The 23149-nt window shown below is 35.5% G+C and overlaps 1 protein-coding gene across 8 annotated transcripts in view; it reads right to left on the reverse strand.

Annotated features, from left to right (window-relative positions):
- RPS6KA3 (ribosomal protein S6 kinase A3) overlaps positions 1 to 23149 on the reverse strand; it is a 113165-nt gene that overhangs the window by 66816 nt on the left and 23200 nt on the right. For 4 of the 8 annotated variants that reach the window (XM_088795047.1, XM_019755409.3, XM_019755407.3 and 1 more), the window contains one exon: positions 17039 to 17095. In XM_088795047.1, coding sequence (XP_088651173.1) covers positions 17039 to 17080 — 42 coding nt within the window. In that variant the 5' untranslated portion in view covers positions 17081 to 17095. Of the gene's footprint in view, positions 1 to 3361; positions 3507 to 17038; positions 17096 to 17795; positions 17817 to 22895; positions 22933 to 23149 lie in introns of those variants that run through there. The other 4 variants (XM_019755404.3, XM_074324158.2, XM_074324159.2 and 1 more) reach the window with 3 other exon arrangements.

The following is a 23149-nucleotide window of genomic DNA, read 5'->3' on the forward strand; positions in this document are numbered from 1 at the left end:
GTAGAGAGAAAAGATTAATGCCTATGGCCCAAGTTCCAAAAACTTGCAACTGTTTTATCCTCAACACATGTTTCCGTTCCTTTTAACTTTTTAACTTATTACATCAGCAAATTATTTTCTATCTACTTTTACACATACGTAAAGTCATAGGAGCATAATAGGCAAAATATCTTGATGCCCAGATTGTGCTCAATGTCACCAAGTTTTCCAAGTTATGGGAGCATGAGTATTTTACGAACGAATTTGAGGTTCCACTAGGACATACTAGTAGTAATACTTGGGCAATCAGGGACAATAGGAAAAGTAGGAAAGCAACAATATGCTCTTCTGGCTCCTATCTGGAATCCAATGAGATGAATGCAGAGAGGAATATCAAATTTCCGAAGGCACTGATGACCAAGGAAGACTGACATTTGCATATGACAAACATATCTTGTGTCATTAAATTACCTGTTACTGAAATAAATCTGTCACATGAAAACACAGAACTATAGTTTGACAGTTTGTTAAATTGTGTTTTTGCCTGTAAGTACATGGTGAAGCAACTATAATTTTATGGAAAAAGAATTTTGTCAATCAAGTGGAGCATAGATATCAGTTATATCCATTATAATTACTCTGTAAGGCTCACATATTTTTACATTCTCTGGCACAACTTCATTTTAAATGATACATGGATACCTGCCTATTCATTATCACACACACAAATACTTATTTTGTGTATTTAAAAAGTTATAATAAATTATATATTTTCATTTTTACAAAGTCTATGTTTATTTGGTGAGTAGAGGTCTAGTTGTAGGCAAAATTGTGAGGCTAGCAGCTGGTCTACATCACAATTACATATAATTTGTCTATATTCCCATCACTTTCAGACATATGCCACCCCAAGCCTAGGTGTTCAATATCCCCAACCTGTGTATTAGAATTCATTCATTCATCCATTTAAACATTTATTTATTGAGCACCTAATACATGCCAGGCATTCTTCTAGGTGCCTGAGATATACACTAAATGAAATAGACTAAAATCTCTGCCATTTGGTGGAGAGACATAACAATAAAAAAATAATTCCTGTTAGAACATGATAAATACCATGGAAAAAAGATATTAAGTTGGGTAATAAGGATCAGAAGTGCGGGGATGAACAGAACGGTTTGAAATTTTAAATAAAGGTATCAGGGCAGGCTTTACTGAAAAGGTGCTACTTGAACAAAGCCCCTGAAGGAGGTGAGGGAGTCAACCACCTGGGGGAAGAGCATTCCAGGCAAAGGGACAGCCAGTGCAAAGACGGTGCAGGAGTACACATAAGAGACCAGAGTCTGGATCAGAGAGCATGTGAAGGAGAGGAACAGAAGAACAGGTCCAACAGGGGAATACAACTTAGGTGGCTCTCATGCTTTTGCTTCTTCCTGACTGCCTGGTCCTAATGGATATGTTTCTGATCTATGACATATTATTTTAGGCCCATTCCTTTCTGTTAGAAGGCAATTCAGATTACAGGCCAGGTACTAGGATAGGTGTTAGAGATGCCAAAATGAAAAGAGTATTTGCCTTCTAGGAATTTAGCTTAGGGTTTCAAAGATTTTATTACTGGATAAATACCTGTTGAGATACAACCCGATAGATAAAACTCAGTTCAGTTAAAAAATATACAACTTGAGGAATTCTATAAGGAGTGTCATTTTAGACATCACAAAAAAATGGCAGAAGAAAATTCGTGGACACGTGGACCTTTTGGTGTTCCTCCAGTCACACAGAAAGCCACCTCATTTGTTCCCCAGGACCAACAAAAGGTCTGTAGGTTCCCTTTTAAATGGTCTTTAAGGTTCGCCCTTTAATGGAAAAAAAAAATTAATGTTTCCTTTTCAAATTCAGAGGGGAAAAATACAATTTTGTTCTTAAAATGAAGAAAGGATCAAAGAAAAGGAACTGAAATTGATGCTGTCTATTTGAGTTATAGAAAACCTAATGTTGTAACATGCTAACATTAAGAAAACAAAGTGGGTGATATTAATTGACTTTAAAGAATGATTCAACATTTGGCATTATGCCCTGCCTTGTATACATAATTTCCTTTTTCCTCCCCTCCCTTGAGTCAGGAAGTGTGTTCTTAAGGCATTTGTATTTTCTAAATTGTTTTGAATGTCTGAAAATATTGTTGAAGTTTGAAGTAAAACATTTAAATGTTCCTTGGTAAAAGCCAATAAATATTTTCTAACCATGGATGTGTACCCATTTTGGAGCCTAACATAAAAAGACCTTACAAATGAAAAATGTACACTTTATTTACCTCTTAAAAGTAATTCAAAATTAAAGTATCACTCTATATAGATACCTATAGTTCTACAATATACAGTTTTTTCATTTTAAAATGTTATGTTATTTTTTTAGATGATCAAGACACATACAAATTATTTGGCTGTGAGACATAATTAGGCTGGTTAATCAAGCCATGGTGAGAAACATTTTAATTTATTCTAGATTACAATTCAACCAAATTCAATTTACTTGATTTGCTAATGGATGATAAATATGCTCAGCATTTTTCATTTAACCAAATTCTTAAAGGGAGTATACCAAGTCTGCTTCTTGTATCTATGTTTGAGAAAACAGCATTGCTGATTGCCAGACTAATATTCTCAATCACTGCCATAAAGAGCAAAGTTTTCTCCCAATCGGGAATCCCAATCAACAGATTTAATTCTCTTTAAAGAGCAGCAGGGTAGCACAATTCTCACAGCAAAATATCAAGTTGATTTTGGCAGGATTTGAGATAGATTAAATAGAGTGCAAATTATCATTCACTAAGCACATTTTAACAAAGTAATGATGTGAAAACTGTGCCTATTCTAAGTTAGATAAAATTACTTGCTGAAAGTTTCTTAAATCATTGATTAAAAATTTCAAATTTTTAAAGGAACCAGTTTCAACAAATATCTGATTTTAAGTTCTTGACCGTTTAAAATAATACATTCTCCTACCCATCAAAATATTGCTTATGTTACAGTAATCTCCTATCAGTAAGTTCACAATTTTGTTCATGCCTGGTTTAATATTGAGAGTTACAGTCATCTGTTTTCTGTACAAAATTACAAACACTAGCAAGATAAAGATTACTCTCGCGTTAGAAAGCCAATGTAAAAATAAATTTACAAAACAGACAGACTTGAAATGTATAATTCGCATAAATGGCTTACTTTTAGCAAATAGAAATATCCTTTAAATGTTCTATAAAAACTTGTTTTGAATTTTGAAAAGCTTCTTGAACATATAAAACGAAATAATTATTTAATTAGTATAATTACACTTAGCTCCAACTAAAACGTTTTAGTTTCTAAAGAAGTTGAAAAAAGCTTACCTGTATGGAGCGAACACGAAAAGACAAAAATTTAAACATGGCTACGAAACCATGATGGTGATAAAAGAATTTCTGACCGTAAAACTTAAGTTAGAAAGGGAAGGCCAAGCCTCTGCAAAGTTTTCTCCTACCAGCTGTTCCGGCAATTAGAAAATTTCCTGTCAGGCGGGTCCTGAAATGCTAGAAAAAGAGGCCTGACAATTTTCCTGTGGTAAAAGAAAGGAGAAACAAATGGCGAGGGCACTAATGTAGCTGATAGGTAGGGAGACCAGAACAGGAAACCAAAACAGATTTGCTGATAGCAAAATCCTGTTGAAAAGTCCTTTACTTCTGGTTCCTAGTAATCCAGTGAATTTTTACAACCAGTGAAGTGAACAATATTTTATTTCAGAATCCTGAGAAATGCCAGTATTTCTCAACTATGCAACTTCTTTTTAAAAGTAACTGAAACTAGTCAGCACTATTAATAAAAGTAACTGACGTACACAAGAAATTTTACCCTTTGTAATGTTTATACACACACTCCAAAGAATAGTCTCAAGACTATTTTAAGGTTATATATAGACATGTCATGGGTGTTCCCTGTCAATGAGGAAGAGTTTCACAACTATGGGAAGAAAATGATCACATGTAAAAGAAACTTTTTGATACTGAATGTCAACTATCATTAAAAAATATATATATAGTCACGGAATGTAAAGTACAGCACAGGGAATATAGTCAAGGGTATTGTAACAGCCATGTACGGTGTCAGAAGGGTAGTAGACTTGTTGGGGTTACCACTTTGTGAGGGGTGTGAATGTCTAATCACTATGTTGTTCTGTACACATGAAAATTTAAAAAAAAAGAAACTTTTTGACTGCGACGTAAGGACAAATTCTTCCTGTTATTAGTGAAAGTAACTTACATTTAAATTCACACTGGTTATAAACATCGATTATCAACCAGGTTAAAGACTTCAAACCCATAGCTAAAACTCACATTCCTAGTTGATAAAAATCTAAATTAAAAAAAAAAATCCAATCCCTGGGATATTAGTGAGCAAAAAGAACAGTTACTGAAGAAGCCAACCTGGAAAAGAAGGAGGGGGTCAAGCTACTAGACAATCCCTTACTGCTTTTCATCCTCTAATAGCTTTTAGAAGTTCTTCTAAGGTATTTTTGCTTTGGAAAATATTTTTTAAAGTATGCCAATATTCAGAAAATGATCACTGAGATAGTGGCATTTAAACAAAACCAAAGGACAGAAGCATTGAGAGCTGTGCGAAAAGGCGGTACTTAACTTGTATTTAATTTACGTGGAACCAACAAAAACCTCAAGCATTAATCTACATTGCCAATACAAATTTAATAAAATCACTAAATTTTAAAAACCTGAAGAGCCTCTAAAAATACCAGAAATGATCAGCTCGCTTTCTGGATGAAGGAACTATGGTCAAGGCAAGCACATATTTGAGGATGGAGCTATTTATAATGGGATCTCAGTTCAGCACTCCTTTATTGAGCAAACATTACAGTGCCCATTAGGTGCTCCAGGTACCATATGAAAGGCTCGGGCTCTCCCTGCCGTATCAGATTTATATGGCAATGTTCTATAAATGTCCCTGCCATATCAAATTTTTATAGTGTTCTATAAATGACCTAATGGAAGAAGAATAAAAAAATTGCTCAATTTAAAAAATTATCCTATGTAACCAAGTACATTAGAATTAACTGGGACCCAAATAAATATCCAAAATAAAACTCTGAATTCTGCCTGGGAAATTGTGTACTTCTCTTGAATAGATTGCATACCTAAATTTTTCAGCAAGGAAAGCACTTAGGAAGTTTCCCATCAGAACACGAACCCTCTCATCTTCCAAAAGGAATCACGTAAAGCTCCCTACAATGCTGCAAAACGGCACTAAGGATAGGACAACCACCTAAGAAAGCTGCAGTCTGAACATGAGGTACCTCTTAAGACTGTCAAGAAGAAGCAAACATGGTTCATGGTTACTGTACAACTGATTAAGACGTGTCTCTGTATGGACCAGTCATCAACTTAATTCAAATAACACTTAAGAACAGGAGCAACCAAAGAACCATTTTTTAAGTTAAAGGATGGGTCTAAATTGTTTTTAATGACTACTGATAGTCAGGTTAACAAGTCACATTTTGCTTTGTGTTGTGCTTTTTAATATTAGCACTAAGAATATGAAGTAATATTTCAGACACCAAAATCTGAAATAAGTCTCCCTGAGTCAAAACGATACCTTAATTAAAACAGCGTGGTACTACTGTATAAAAGATAAACAGAGTGACAGAAAATAATAAAAGTTACACAACATCTGAGGGAAATGTTAGGACATTTGGCTACCTGTTTGCAAAATGCAGAAGCCATAGATATAGATTTGATTGTAAAATTAAAAAACGTCTCTACATCAAAAGGCACCATAAACAAAGTTAAAAGCCTACATCCTTTATAATCTTGTTACAACTCACCACTGAGCAACTGCTTTATTTGGGTGTTAACTATCGCCCAACCAGAATGAAAGCTCTTAAGGTCCTTTGGTACATTGCTTATGACATTTATTACTGTTTAAGCACATGCCATAGCCACTACTAGATTAATCTTCAGAACAGGGACCACCCTTATCTTTGTATCCCCATAGCAAATAATAGCACATAGTAGGAACTCAACTAATGTCTGCCTGAGTATCATATGATGAAATCTGAAAAGGACATTACTTGTGCGGTTGTGTGCATGAAACTAGATATTATGGTTTATGCTTTTCCTGCCTCTAATTCTTATCTTTCTTGAAATTTGTCTTATTAAATTAAATTTTCAGCTAGTTTTTCCATTTGTGCATCTTATTGGTTTTATCATTTACCTTATTTAAAAAGTAACTTTTATTATAAAAATTATGCATGTCTCTTATAGAAAACTTAAAGAATAAACAAAAAGGAGGAAAAACAAAAGAGAAAAAAAATCACTATTTTGGTCCATTCCTTTCTAGTCTTTTTTCGGTGTACACATACACATACACACACACACACACACTTGGATCACATTACACATATTATCACTTTTTTCTGTAAAGGGCCAGACAAGTAAATGTTTTTGGCTTTGCAGGCCATATGGTCTCTGTCAACTCTGCCACTGCAGTGGGAAAAGGAATGGATGAGGTTGTGTTCCAATAAAACTTCACTTACAAAAACCGGCGGTAGGCTTTGGGTTTAGTTTGCTGACCCCTGTTCTCTATTATTAAATAACCTTCAATTCATTATTAATGACTGCAGAGGATTCTACTATACAAACCTCCTACTGTTGGGTACTTGATCTTCTATACCACTGGGATGTCCCCATCCTTTGTGCACACTGACCATCATTTAGAAATTATTTCTAGACATGAAATTGCATTTCTAGAAGCAGATTTTGCAGTATTTTAAAGTTTTTTGATCCTAATTTGTTTGCCAAGTTGTCCTCCAGGAAGAACCTAAATAATGAGGGCACCACACCAAGACGGCAGGGGCAAGCTACAGCCAGGCCCAGCCAGGCAAGGGCCAAATTTGATCATGCCCATCTCTGTTTACATAGGAGCTCCTGCTGTTTTTGCCCAACAATGGCTACTGCTGTCTTGAATAGTTGCTACAGAGACCATATGGCTCACAAAGCCAGTAAAATATTTACTACCCAGCCCTTTATAGACAGTTTGCTGACTCATGGTCTAGAGCCCTCAAACAGAAAGAACAGATGCAAAAGACCTGAGAAGGGAATGAATTTAATGAATTCAAAACACAAAGGAAAGTCCTCGGTGGCTAGAATGTGGTAAACAATGAAGAAAGAGGAGATGGGGAGGTAGGTTGGAGCCATATTAAGTAGGGCCTTATGGATTATCAAGAAGTTTGGATCTGGATTTTATCTGAAGTGTAATGGGAAGCTAATCCTCCCAATTTTCAGCAACAGCAGCATTAATGATCCCCAAAATTTAAGTCCTTTTTGGCTCTTTCCTTTCTAATTTCTTTCCCTTCATATTGAACCCATCAACAAATTCTACTTATTTTATCTTTGAAATACACCTCAAATCTATCTATTTCTAGTTCCTTTGTTCTCAGTACAAACCCTCATCATCTGGTGCTGTCTAACTGGTTTTCCTGCTTCCCAACTTTCCCCATGCAATCTTTTCTCTTCACGGCAACTACAATAATCTTAAAACAGAAATTAGACCGGGTCGTGCTCCTACCTCAAATTCCTCAATGGCTTCCCATCACAGAACAAAACCTAAATTTCTCATAGTCTATGGAGCATAAAGCAAGCTCTAATACATGCTCCCTTGATCCTGACTTGGAAATATACTCACGAAATCATTCAAATATGACATCAATATTTGGTTTTAGACATGTTTTATCATGTTGAAGTCATACTATTTCCTCTTTACTAAAAGAAGAATGACTATTCAATTTTTATAAAATGCCTTTTTATCATCTATTGATAGGATCACCTAGTGTTTCTCCTTTGACCTACTGATTTGACAACTTAGATCAATAAATGTCCTAATATGTTGGTATTTCTGGGGAAAATCCATTCTTCCAATATAAGTCTGTATTTTATTTGCAAAGTTTTAAAGGAGTTTTGCATCTATATTCATAAATTAATAGCTCCCTTTTCTGTGTTAACTTTCATTTTCAGGGCTATGCTAACTTTATAAAACAAACTAGAAGGCAATGAAATGTTTCTCTATGCTTTGTGACAATTTAAAGACCACAGGAATGCTCTATTTCTTGAAAGTTGCAAAGATTTATCCTACCAAATCACTGGGGCTTGGCACTGTAGTTGCGGGAGTGGGGGTGGGAAGAGTGTGGTGGTACTCGTTCTTTAATAACTTAAGTTTCTCCCTTGCTATTGGTATACTCAGTTTTTCTATCCCTTCCTAAATAATTATATTATCACTTAGATTTTCCTAAGAAACCACATATTTCAGCAAGATTTTCATATTAGTATAGAGTTACACTTAGTATGCTATTATATTTTTTAAATTAAACTTAAGGAAAATTTCAAGCATATCTAAAAGTAGACAGAATAGTGTAACAAACAGCACTCAGCTTTAACAATTATCAACTCATGGCCAATCTTGCTTCATATACTCACTTCCCCCCACTCTCATACTTAATTATTTTGAAGCAAATCCCAGACATTATATCATTTCATCTGTAAATATTTTAGTTGTTAGGATGTTTTAATCTCTTTCCTATCTGTGGTTATATCCTGTTTTGCTTTTTCTAACGCTGTGCATTTGTGTGTGTTTTTTTTTCTCCTGTTTTCTAATTCACTGATTTTGGAATTTATATTTAATTCCTTCCTCTTGCTTTTTATAGGTTTATTTTGTAGTTATTCTTCTAGCTTCTTTCACTGAGTCCTTAGTTCTTTTATTTGAATTCTCACTTATTAATATATTTTCTTTCAAGTACAATTCTGACAGTATCATTTAAGATACTATGTTCTAAGCACTGTGCTTTACATGAAATTATTTCAGTTAAGTCTCACTACAAAGAGATAAGTACTATTATCTATACTATAGATGAAGAAAACGAGGCTTACAGAGAAGTTAAGGAAGCTGCCACCCTAGTTAACAGTTTGGAAGTGGGAATGGCTGTGACGTTGCTGGGAGTATAACTGGGCAATTCTACCTGGGAAAGCAGCATGTATATGTATGGCCAGTGGCTAACTTAGGTCAGAAACCAGGAGGTGCTAAACCTTTTGATAAGACCCTGAAGGAAGACAGCTCAGCAGAGAGTCCATAGCAGAGTTCTTGAACACTGTTCTACACCACTCCTTTGTCTGGCAAAACCCCAACCTTGGTCAAACCCAATTATCAACCATCTTCATGACTCCATGATGGCTGAAGCCTCCTGGGGAAAAATCAACCCCTATGATAAAAACTTAAAATTAACATGTTCTTAACCAATTCCTTTGGATACATTTTTTTTTGGGGGGGTATCGCTCATTCAATTTTTCTGACACTAAAGGATTTCCATTTCAGTATAGGAGAATTATTCTCTAGCACACATCTATCAGTAGCTAATGTTATAAAGTGCTAAGGTTTTAAGGTTTTATATCAGAGATAGGAAATAAGTTTCATGATCATCAACTTGAACGAAATGGTAGTGGCTTCCTAGAGCACTGAGAAGGGTTGCTTCGAATGCCCTGTCTCAATGGCAAGCACTATGTTCCACTGATAGTATCTCCCACGAGTATGGCAAGAGGGTGAGAGGGCAGCAGCATCAGTGGCCCAGGCGGAATCTTGCAGTAAGCAGCAACACACCCTGCGTGCCACTGTTCATCTGCCGAGCCACACAGTTTTTTCCTGCTTAGCGTGGAGTTCTTTTTACTTAGTCATATTTGACTAAAATGGTTTACATTAAAAGACTAATTTAGGTAAAGGGGTCACAACTTTCAATACGCCAGTGTTTCAGGTTGACTCAATAAAATATTCCTACTTGAACAAAACTTAATCAAATCAGTTTGGTATATTTCCAATTATGAATTAGATCACTCAAATTGAAAAAAAATGGGTATTATGATGAATAGATTAGAGCAGAGGAGAAGCAATTTTGGATTAGAGGCACCATACGAGTTAGACAAGCCATGATACAAAAAACAGGTTTTAATTTTTTTAAAAGCTCTTAGGTGTGGAGGAAAGGGACACTGGAAGTGAAAAAACAGCCCTGAAAGAGAGCCCAAAATGTAGCAAAAGGAAACCTTACGTGCTTGGGAAATGTGCCTATTATACACATGCTCCATTTAATGCTACTATGCAGTGCTAATTAGAATGCTATTTATCTCAGAAATAGTTTCCTTAGTGGTATATACTTAAACCCACTGGAGTATATATTTCCCATGGCTCGAATGCTAAAATATACTCTCAGCCAATTTTGTCTGAGTTAGAACAACAGACAATACTCTATACAATCAGTCAATAAGTGCCATGAATGCACCACCCCACAAGTGTTCCTTGCCCATGAGCGCTCTATTGTACTTTCCTGTGTTGAGGGCGTTCCTCACTGTCTATTGTCAAGTGGGCCGGGGCTTCTCTTTCTGTAGTTTCGTGTTTGACCCATTAGGACTATAAGAGGTGGGTGCAGATATGTGCTGGACTCATGGCTATAAGTATCATTTTGGATCTTCAGATGCAACTTTTAAGGCAGCTTGAGGGAATCTTCAAGGAAATGGAGGAAACCAAGGACAACTGGGAATTGGCAAAAGGCCCTGGACACTGTGAAGGCCATCACACACATCACTGCAGCCTTGGAGTTACTATATAAACAGGAGCTGGAATAATGGCACGCATGGAAGGTAGAAGAAACCACTGCGAAATGCCCATCATGACTTCAGGAGATTTGAAAAAAAGAACAGGGCACTGCTGGTGCTCTCCTGCCCGTGTCCTTCACAGGGTGCTGCTCCTTAACTTGGCATTTAAGGTCATCTACGAGCTAACTTCACTTTATCTTTTTAAACCATTTTTATCACTACTACTTTTAACAAGCTTTCTCCAATTCTTGACCATCATGCATGTGACTATGCTATAAGAGCTACAAAGACTCAGTTGATAAATATAGTGCTTAGGGCTATGGCAACAGAATATTTACAAAGTTGATGTTATGAGCAATTAATGTATGCATGGCCATTAGAAATAAATGATAAGGGGAACAGACGGGTCAAAGGACCAAGTTAAGAGAAAGTTAAATCATTTCACAACTTTGTCTGAGACCAGGCCTATTGTCTGTCACAAAATTACAGGATACCACTATAGTTCCTAAGGGGCCTACTTCGTCCCTGGTGAATATTCTGAAGAGAGCAGGACCAGCCTCTGGAAGGAAGAGGACAGGAAAATTAACACTTACGGGGCTCTTACTTTGTGCTTGGTACTTATTTATCTCCTTTAATTCTCAAGCCTCAGAAGAATCTTTGCCTGATACTACAAGAACCATTAAGAAAATTATTTCTCCACTAAGCCAGAAACGGCTTTAACGATTCCTGGATGACTATGGATACCTAAACAGTCAAGACTCCCTATTTCTTCAGCATGGATCATGCAGAGCATGGAGGTCTCTGGCCAGCTGACAAAAAGATGGAAAATTCTGGAGTCCAGGAAGATATCTTGGCTTGAGGTGCTTTACAGCACTCTACCTCCTGCTATGAAGATAGTCTTTCTCCCCATCCCCACCAAAATAAAGGCTAAAAATAAGTCTCTCCAGCAGGGAAGGGAGAAAAAGACACTGGCTGGAGCAAGTTAACTGGTAAGAAATTCAACTAATTATACAAAAACATGGATTAGTATGCAAATATTCCAGGGGGAGGGAGATGGGGAAACTTAATGACTGTTATATTACAGTATAAACCAACTTAATTAGATTAATTTTCTTATATTTTATGAGATACATGGAGGAAATAAAAGATGTTACTTCAGGTATATAAAGACAAGAAAGGATCAAGCCTTTAGAAACCAGAGGAAAGGAAAAAGAGCATTAAAATTCCAGAAGATGGGAGTGGATCTAGGATATGGGAAGGAGGCAGACTGCAGGGCAAAGAATAAAGAGGGGAAGAGATGAGGTGTGAAGAAGGGAAAAATCCAGCCAGAATAAAATGGCGCTACTGGAAACAGAAATCAGAAGATATGTTCAAGAGACATCACAGGGGCAGCTCTACCATTTAGCAGTAGGCTTTCCCTTGAACTCCCTGTTTCCCGCCCAGTGCCTCACCCCACTTTCTACTATACCTGGGTTCCCCAAGTGTGGAGCGTCTCTGGTTCATTGTTCTCAAAGAAATACCTTCTGTCTCTTCCAGGGTAAGAGAGTGGAGGCCCTTTATACAGACATTCAACCAATCTGTTTTCAGCCCTGTGCCACATCTCCACTTTCCATAGTACCTGGTGACCTCATTCTTGGCTCTTCTGGGGCTTTCAGGGCTGTGAATAAGGCTTGCTTCCCGCTGATATACTCCCCCAAAAGCATTCAGGTCCCATAACTTCCTCTTGTTATGACTCTTTTATCTGCTTTTCATATTTATATATTGTGGTTCAAATTACAGAAGTCTTCTAATTTCAAAGACCACATTTTTGTTTCTTATTGTCCTTATTGTTTTGGGTGATAATTTCCCAGAGGAGAAGAGGTCAAAAACAGTTTTGCCATTTTAGAACTACAAGCTTCCCTTATATGTTTTTGTGTCTCTAACAACCTAACAGAGTTCTTGGCACCTAATAGACACTCATTAACTACTCGGTTAATGAACGATCAGATGTAGTCAGAGTACAGACTAAGTTGCCATAACAGAAAGACCTCAAAATGCAATGGCTCAAAAAAGGTAAGTGCCTATTTTTCTCTCATGGAGCAGTACATAGGTAAGAAGGTAGGTTAGGGTGAGGCAGTGTCGCTAGTTCATTAGGCCATTAAGAGAACCAGGTTTCTTCTCTCTTGTTATTCTTCATCCATCCCAGGATCGTGTCAGTCAAAACTGGCTAATCATTACACTCTGCACTCCAGCCCACGGAAAAGGGGCCAATCAACCTACAAGAAAGTCCACCAGTTGACAAGCTCCATATATAAAATTATCATCTCGTAGTTGGAATCTGGGCCAACAAACATGTGAGCTTGGCAGCAGATCCTTCTGCAGTCAAGGTTTGAACGAGACCAGCTCTGGCCAACTCCATGATTGCAGTCTGTGACAGACCCTGATCCACAGAACCCAGTTAAGCTGTAAACTGATTCCTGGCCCACAGAAACTGTGAGATAACAAGTATATGTTATTTAAGCTACTAAATTTGCGGTAATTTGTTATGCATCAAACAGATAACTAATGGAACATCTTAATTTTCACTATTTAAGTTATCAGTGACTGACACAATGAAAACTTTTCATTGTACATTAAAGGCAAATACAATTTAGAAGTTCCCGAAGGCTAATATATATTTTGACAATCTTTAGGATTTATTACCATTAAAAAATACTAAACATTATTAGGCTTTTGTCTTATACTTCAACCTAATTCCTATAATCTGGAATGATCTGCTCAATAGGATTACCCACACTACTGGTAATATCTTTGTCCTGCACCTATCCAACCTAGCTCTAGAATGCAGTTTTCGTCCAGATGTAAATGTTACTAATGCTGTGGGAACTCTGAGGGAAAACATGAGCCATATAATATCACAATGGAAAATGCTTTGATTTTAGACTGAGAGAATAAAAAATTTGAAGGTTTTCCTTCCAAAAGAATTTTGTTACATAATGAAAAAAAGGTAGCTGGTGGCAGAAAAATCAGTATTAACACTTGTTTTTACATTTGCTTAAATGCTAATAAATATGTACTACAGACTAATGAAGTAAAATGCCTCAAATGTTTGGAAGGTACAGAAATCTATACCAATATGAAGGCAGCCTTGGGCACTAAGCCCCATGCCCAGGTCTCTGTGCTAGCCAAAACTTAATTCAGGCATTCATTTAACTAACAGCAATTATTGGGGTGCTGGATATAAAACAAGAAATAAGTCAGACATGGTCACTGCCTCATGCAGCTCACGGTTTAGTAGGGAATATAAACAAATAAATAAGTGTGGTGTTGCCATTTCGGGTATACATAGGCTGCTATGGCAGCACAAAGGAAAAAACAGTTAACTCAAGGTGGAAATGGAAGAGATACTTGTATTGGGAAGAGATAGTTGTATCGGGAAGTTGTATAGGGAAGAAGTTGAAGTGATATTAAAACTTGCACCTGAAGGATGATCAGGAATTAATTACAGAGGAGTGGGTGGTAAGGGAAAAGAATTCTGGGGGAGGGAATATCACCTATGAAGTTCCCAGGAGCAAAAGAGAACATGATACATTCGAGTGACTGGACTTTCAGTAGAGGGTAGAGGTATATGGTCGGAGATGATATGGGGAAGTATGCAAAGGCCTTATTATGCAGGGCCTGGTAGGTCACATTGCAGAGTTTGAACTTTATTTAAAGGAAGCACAAAACTATTGAAGGGTTTTAAGAAGAAGAGTACAATAATCTCACTCCTCCATAACTTCCATAATGTTCATGACAATTTATTTGGTTTCTGAAAAGTTAACTTTCCCAAAACATTAAAAAGCATATGGAAACATACAATTTTTTTCTAATGTACTAGCAATAACCATGTGGAATACATAGCAGAAGACATAGCAGAAACGAATCCCACTTACAATATAACAAAAACTACGAAATATCCATGAATTATCTTAATAAGAAACATACAAAACTATATGGTAAGAAACCATAAAATTTTGATAAAGGACATAAAAGAATATCAGAATAAATTAATGTTCTTGGATGTGAAGACTCAATATTATTAAAATAAATTTCTTCAAGTTAATCTGTAAATTTAATGCAATTCTGATAAAAACCCAAATAAAATTTTCAGGAACACTTGATAAATTGATTGACTGTAAAGTTCATCTGGAAGATGGATAAGACTACAATTTTGAAAAGTAAAAAGATGAGAGGGCTTGCCTTGGCACATATAAAAACCATAATAAAAGTACAGTAACTGAAAATGTATATAAAGTCAAAACATTCAGGGCTGTTGTGGGTTGAATTGTGTCCTCCAAAAAGGTATGTTCAATATTCCCTATATTGTACTTTACATGGTGCCAGATGGGTAGTTGACTTATTGGGGTGATCACTTTGTAAGGTATGTAATCACTATGTACACCTGAAACTGTATAATATTGTATGTCAATTATAATGGAAAAATAAATTTTAAAAAACTGTTAAAAAAGTATTTTCAAGTTCCAATCTCCGATACTTGTGACTGTGATCTTATTTGAAAATAGGGTCATTGCAGATGTAATAATGCTAAGATGAGGTCATACAGGAGTAAGGTGGGCCTTAATCCAATGACTGGTATCCTAATAAGAATAGGAAAGTTTAGACACAGAAACATGCCAGAAGAATGCCACGTAACAATAGAGGTAGAGATTAATGTGTCTACAAGCCAAGAACACCAAGGACTGCCTCACCAGAAGCTGCAAGAGGCAAGGAAAGATCCTCCCCCAGAGCCTTCAGGGAGAGCATGGCTCTGTCAACATCTTTATTTCAGACTTCTAGTCTTCTGGACTGTGAGAGAATAAGATTCTGTTGTTTTAAGCCACCCAGTTGGTGGTACTTTGTTATGGCAGCCCTAGGAAACTAATACAATGGGTATATGGCAATTTTATATGTGATAAAAGAAGGACCTCAAATGGGTGGAAATGAATGGGTCTTACTTATTCAATAAGTAGAGATTAGGACAACAGGCTATTTATTTGGAAAGAAAACTTAGATTTCTAGTTGACAACAGGTACTAAAATTCCAAGTAGATCACAGATCTAAATGCAAAACACCAAAACCATAAAAATGGTAGATGAAAATGTAAGAGAATATTTTTATAACCTTGGTGCAGGGAAGGATTTTCTAACCAAAACATGAATCCCAGAAGCCAGATTTGACCACTTAAAAATGAAAACTTCTGTACATATACAATGAAAGACAACATAATCGATGTTAAAAAAAATAGGGAGAAAATAGTTGCAAGATATGTTGTAGACATGGAGTTAATATCCAGAATATATACAGAGATCACACAGATCATAAGGAGACAACAAATAATCCAAAAGAAAATTGGACAAACACAAAAATACAAAAACCAATAATGCACAGATATTAAACTTCACTAATAATCACGAGATGCAAACTGAAATGAGAAATTATTCATTTAGAGTGGCTTAAATTAAAAATAATTTCTGATACTATCCAGTGCTGAATAGGGTATAGTCGAAGAGGCACTCTAACACAGTGAAATTTTACAACCTTTTTGTTTTGGAGAGCAATTTAGCAGTGTCTGCTGAGATTTAAATGTTCATACCCTGTGTTTCAGCACATCTTTTTCTAAGATTATATCCTGATGAAACACAAGTTCACAAAAATAAACAGGGGAAAATTGCATTACATATAAGACATGCATAAAACAGAATAAGCAACCATTTAAAAGAGGTAGCTAGATCTACATGTACTGCCATAAAAGATGTTCAAAACATTAAGTTAAAAGAACAAGTTGCAGAATATATGTACTTTGTAAATATCAACAATTGTCTTATGTACAGAACAAAAAGAAAATAATAACTGAACTGCTAACAATAGTTATCTTGCAGGGGGAGACAATTTATTAATTCATTTATGTAATATTTAGTGAGTATCTATTATGTGCCAGACACTGCTCTAGGTGCTGGGGATTCAGGAGTGAAAACAAACAAACAAACAAACAAACAAACAAAAAACCCAATATGAGGAAATGGTGAACATTCATTTTCTACATTGAATATTTCTTTAAATTATCACCTTTATGTTTTTGTCTCTAATAAATCTATAGTTTGATTAAAAAAAAAAACACTTTAAGGTACGAATGAAAAACTTTCGAAAATATCAAAGCAATTTGTTTTGTCTTTCTCTTAAATTCATTCCTATCACAGTTTTTAAAAATGTCACTGGCATATTCAAGAATGAATTTTTGTAAAACTGACGTAAAAACATCAAGTTTCTAATACCATAAAATCATTACTTTGCTCAGTTTAAAAATAAGAATACTTAAATTTTATGGTATCTGATTTATCTATAGCCCTCATAATATAACATTTTACTTACAGTTTGTGGATTAATCTCCTCCTCTCCCATAGGTTCATCCATAATTTGCTGTCCATTCTGTGAAAAGCACAGCAAGTACAAAGTTACCCAAACAGATCTGACATCAGTTAAAGTTAAATTGAAGGCAGACAAAAAAATCATATAGGAATATTTTTACACTTAAAGGGTTCTAATGAAGTACGTAACCACCATATAAGTATGCAGTTGCCAATTTGCAACAGTTTGTGCTTCAAAAGTTAGTATGTAAATTGATTATTTTAAACTATAAAAACATTTTTCCATGGAAAAGACATAATAAATGATGATTACCTTTCCAGGTGAGCCCTTGAGCTTATTTTAACAGTTAAATGCATTACAAATGGTCTTATTTAAACCTCACCAAACATCATTTACAATACTTAATGGGAAAACACATTCTAAATTCCAACTCCATTGATAATTAATCAGGGTAACTGATTAATTATTTCAGGGGAAAATTATGCTGGAGCTCTACATCAAAATAGAATCCAGATGGATTAAACATTTAAATGTCAAAAAATAAAATTATACATTGGAAGAAAATATACATGAATAATACTTAGGAAGGTAAGGAGAGTGGAAATCATAAAGGAAAAAATTGACATTTGAATTCATAAAATTTTAAAACTTCTTCTGCCAGACACAAAAGTTTAAAGAACAAATTGATCACACAAAAATAAAAGCAACATATGACAAAGGGTTGGTATCCTCAATACATAAAGAGTTTTGTTTTACAAACCTGTAAGAAAAAATGATGACCCTCAATGGAAATGAGCAATAAGGGAAAAAAAGAGTCCAGCCTTAGTACTAATCAAAGATATACAATTTAACTGAAAGGCACCTTTGCCTTTCAAATTGGTAATGATTTACAGAAAAAAATAATACCCAGCGCTAATGTGGGTATGGGGAAAACAGCACTCAGGATATACTGCTAGAGAAAGTGTAAATCAGCTCAATCTTTCCGGAAGGTAATCTAAGTATGTTAAAACAAAAAAACAAAAAAACAAACATAAGACTTTGAAATGTCCCATCATTTCAACTTTTTTTAAAACAATGGACAAGTGTGCAAAGATGTACATACAAGAACGCTCACCATAATTTTTTCCAAAAAGAACTCCAAATTGGAAACCTAAATTCCTAACAATAGAGACCTAGTTAAATATATCTGGTACATCCATATTATGGAATACTATGCAGTCATTAAAAATGATGATAAAGATGTAAATTCATTGACATGGAAAGACAGTCACATGTAATAAGTGAAAAAGCAGTTTACAAAACAGTATGGATTGTAATGATCCCATTTTAAATAAATATATACATGTTTCAATGTATATATTTCTATGGAAAAAAACTCTGGAAGGATATACACCAAAATGTTAACAGTGGTTATCTCTGGGTGGTAGAATTTTAGACAATTTAAATTTTGTTTTGTTTTTGCTTATTTGAATTTTCTAATGTGTCTACAATATCTACAATGAGTATGTATTATTTGTGTAATTTAAAACAAAACAAAACAAAACAAAACCAGAAGTCAGGAACACATAGTGTCTTCTCTAGTTCCCTCACTGGAAAAAGTAGTAAATGCCCCTGACCACTTGTTAATTCAACAATTATACAAGATCTAAGCTAACCATCTCTGGAGCATTATCAACTGGGAGATAAAAGGTATCCCATCCATTACCCTATATCCCACATGAGGCAGCTGCTCTGAATTTGAACTCCTCTCTCTACTCTCCCCATCTCTACTTATCCATCCATTCATTCATTTATTTCATTTCATAGCATGTTCTAGGCACCAAGCTGGGGATGAAAGGTTAATAAAACATGGCCCCCATCCTAGAGATCCATCCTAGAGGATTTCACAGGTCTATTAACCCATAAAAAGGGTAACTTTCATTTTCAAACACTCTCAGAGCATGTTCCTAGGTTAGGGAATGCCTATACAATATTATTATACAAAGCACAGAAATAGTGCCAAAATACAGAAAGGGGGGAGGCAGCATAAAATCTATGTTTTCCTACGACACTTTCAGAGGCTATAGTATTGCCCACTTCTATAGTAAGGACTCAAATAACTCCAGGATACATTTTTCTCCTAAAAGCCACAACCATTTTTTCAACTGAATACTGATCATTTTTATTCAGACATCCCAGACAAACCTTAAACTAGCTCTTAAGAGCACTGGCTTTGAAGTCAGACGCCTAGATGAAATTTCTGCTCTTATACTAATTATGAAGACTTGGATAAGTTATTTAAAGTGTATAAGCTTTAGTTCCTTCATATGGAAAGTGGAGATTAAAGTCTTATCTTCAGAGAGTTAAGACTAAATGATATAAATGATACAAAACCCTAAGCACAGTGCCTGGCTTAGTCAACAATCAATGTTAGCTAATTACTTCCAAAATTCAATTCAATCACCCCCTCTGTGGCCAATCAATCTACTACTTCTCCTGTATTTGCTCTTAGTGAATGGTACCATCATTCATCTAGTAGCCCAAACTAGATTTTCTCATTAATTTTACAGAGTTCTCTTTCTATAACACAGATCTGCTCAATGGTCCCCAATTGGCTTTTAGAACCCTTGGTCTAACTTGAACTACACTTACACTTTTCCATGGAAATATAATTCGAGAACCATCTGCTTCTTGCAATTTTCAGTGTATGCAAAGCAAGAATTACAACTTACTTTCAAGGCAAATTGGTACAGTAGAAACAGCATTAAACTTGGAGTTGGTGGACTAGGGGTAGAGTCCTAGGTCTGCCACTTACAAGCTTTACATTTTTGGCAATTCAGACATTCTCCTACCCTATTACTTTATCTGTTCAAGATGAGGATACTTGTCCCCGTCTACCCAAAGGGTTACTGTTAGGCTCAAAACTGAGTTAACTCATAAGGAAGCACTTTATAAACTGTGAAGAGCTGTACTAATGCAAATTACTATTATTAAAGTGAGGTAGATTCACGAGGATAAAATAACACTCCATAAATTCCTTTTGATCTTAGAATAAAAAAAAAGTTTAGGATTGGTAAGGGATCTTGAAAAGTCTCCTATTCTAAATACACATCACATGCTTCGGTTCTTTCCCTGCCATTCTCACCTATGTTTGAACACCATCAGGCCAAGAACGTGCGACATCACCAGGCAGTTTACTACACCGTCTCAGAAAAAGCGCTGGCTGCTAAATAAAATCCTTCATTACATAGCAGTAACTTGCCTCAGACACAAACCCCCTGTAAGAGGATCACTAACATATGACGACTACCTTGCCTGTACTATATCTGCAAAGTCATAGGAAGTAAATCTATAGCTTTGACTGTACAACACCCCAAGTCTGTTCTTTGCTCGATAGCTCAGGTAACTTTAAACATTCCTTTCAGACAGATGAGACCATCTTCTTTTCTGAGCATACATCTAATTCATCTTAAAGGGTAGTTCACAGAAGTGCATGCAATTAACATTCCAACCTTGATATGACCAATGTAAAGGACATATCACCTCCTTTGTCCTGAGTAATAACTTATATTAATGCAGTTCACAGGTGCATTATTTTTGGAATGTCCACAACACATTGCTGAATCATACTAAGTTTCCTATTGATTAAAACCTTGTCTTCTTTATTTACACTGCAACAAAACCCTGTATCCTCTATTCTGTACTCGTTGTTACTCTTAGTCGCATGAATAAAGCCTTATTTTAAATTTTGTTTCATCTTTTCCCAGTTCTGATCCATTGCTACAGCCTCTATAGATTGGGTTCCAAATCTGCCAATCAGCCTCTTCACTATTTTCAACTTCATGTGATCCACAAATTTCACAATAGATTTGCTTTTCTGAACTGCTCACCAAATGCTAAACAGTAATATAGTAATAAAGCAACCTAAGAAAAAATTAAGTGAAACATGATCTAAAGGTATTTTATAGTCTACTTTTTGCAAAAATACCTACTTTCTATCTGAGTTTAGCAAAAACTTAAAATTTTGAACGATTTAATTTTTAAAGCAGCAAAATCTGAAAGCCAATGTTATCCTACATACCAATGAAGCTTTACAAAAATCTACCAAAAACCACCTTTACTTCAGCAAGCCTTTTGTATTGTTTCATCAAAACAAGGATTCAAATGTTACCTGTTCGAAAAGAGCACAAAGTTACTACTGCAGCTAAGAAGTTTCCCTTTTGAAAAATAACCCTTGGCTTCATTAGAGATTAGATTACACCGACCATCAGTCTGACTCAATATTTCAATTTCTATAGTTCCAAAAGTTCAAGGAATAGTATCTACTCAACAAGAAAACTTGTTTCTCTAATTTTAAGAAACACAGAAAACATGGTCTGAATCTAACTAGTACCAGCTTTACACCTCAGCTCCGTCATTTACTGCTGTCGCTACCTTACCCTGGGTAAGTTACTTACATTTTGAGCCTCGGTTTCTTCATTTGTAAGGCACATATATCTACATCACAGGTAGAATTACAATGCTATAATTAAAAGGATCCACCAAGGGACAGTAGATGCTAAGTAAATGCTACTTCCTGTCCCCCTTTGGCCTCAATTGACTGTGTAATATTTACATTTCTACAGTTAACTTCCAAATGTAAAGCAATGAAGAAGTACAGCAGAGTGTTGAGATACCTGTATTACCACTTACTAGACAATTTCCTGCCAAGCAGGGTGGAAGAGACCATTAATATGTGTGGTATATTTTTATACAATGTGACTAAAGAATGAGTACAGACAAAAAAGAATAGTTTAAAAGTGAGGCAAATGTATTTATCCTCTCTCATCCCACCATAATGCCTTCCAGCCAAAAAACTGCAGAGCTTGGCAGATTGTACATATGCAAATATTACATGAAATACTGGAAAAGGTTAGAAAATGCTAATCATGCTTTACTCTGTTAGTCTGAAATGTGTAAAAGTCAAAAATTAGCTACTGTACAATGTGGGTCTCATCAGAACAAATCAGATAAAGGAGACTGCTAGCTTGCATTTCAGCAGGAACTGCTTTCAAAATAACTTCTAATGTTGTGGCATAAAATTACCACTCAAGATCATCTTCCTGGTTTAAAGAGGATGAACAATTCAAATTCTGAACCAAGGCTTCAGGACTTCTAGAGTGGTCCCAAGTATTTTAAGGAAACTTCTGAAATTTTAAAAATAAGAACATTTTACTAATTATAAATTTTCATTTTAAGCAACCCTACTAAACAGATTGTTTTGTTGTAATGGCATATTACAACAATGCGTATTTCCAGGCTGCTGTTTGATATTTTTGAAAAAAATATAAAATACATTTAAAAAATGCTTTGAGGCCAGTAGGAGATCATCATGTACAAGTAAACTAGGACTGAAAAAATTATCTGTGATTGACCAAATGCTACCTTGAACTTAGCAGGACATAACATTACTGACATCTTCCTACCTAGAAATGAAATGTACACATGAACATTGGGAAAAAAGAATGCCTCACAGAGAACAGCCTGAAATAAGAGGAAGGGAGGAGGGAAAGAAAGGGTCCAGAGACCAAGTGTATTAATTTGGAGACCCAGGTTTAGGAACAAGCAAGGACCACACTTTTGTTTTGTTTCTTTACCACCCTCAAGTTTCCATAAGTATATTTGCCTTCCAAACTCCCTGATATCAGCAGTGCTTTTCCTGCCCAAAGCGTATGCAACAGGAGTTCCATGAAGGTGCTGAAGATGAGGTATTAGAAATCTCAAACTTCGGTTAAGATACCATCAAACTGTTCAGAATCCAAAGAATCTTCTATGCAATCACATTGAAACAATAAGAAACAAGCATTTCATATTCTTAATAAGGAATGTATATAATCCTTACCAATGTGACAGGATTAAGAATCAGCTCCTCATTTATCCTAAGGAAATATCAGAGATGTGCATAAAGACTTAAGTACAGTGATATTCATCATACTCATTATACTGAAAAATAGAAAACAATCTAAATGACCAACAGGGGACTGATTAAATAAATCATAATACATCTATTCATATGTAGGAATACTGTGCAATGGTTAAAATCAGGGCCTCAAAGAAAAATGATGCAAAAATATGCTTGCAATATATTAAATTAAA

This window comes from Rhinolophus sinicus, chromosome 18, assembly GCF_057876585.1.
Source record: "Rhinolophus sinicus isolate RSI-liver-muscle chromosome 18, RSI-T2T, whole genome shotgun sequence".
Lineage (NCBI taxonomy): Eukaryota > Metazoa > Chordata > Mammalia > Chiroptera > Rhinolophidae > Rhinolophus > Rhinolophus sinicus.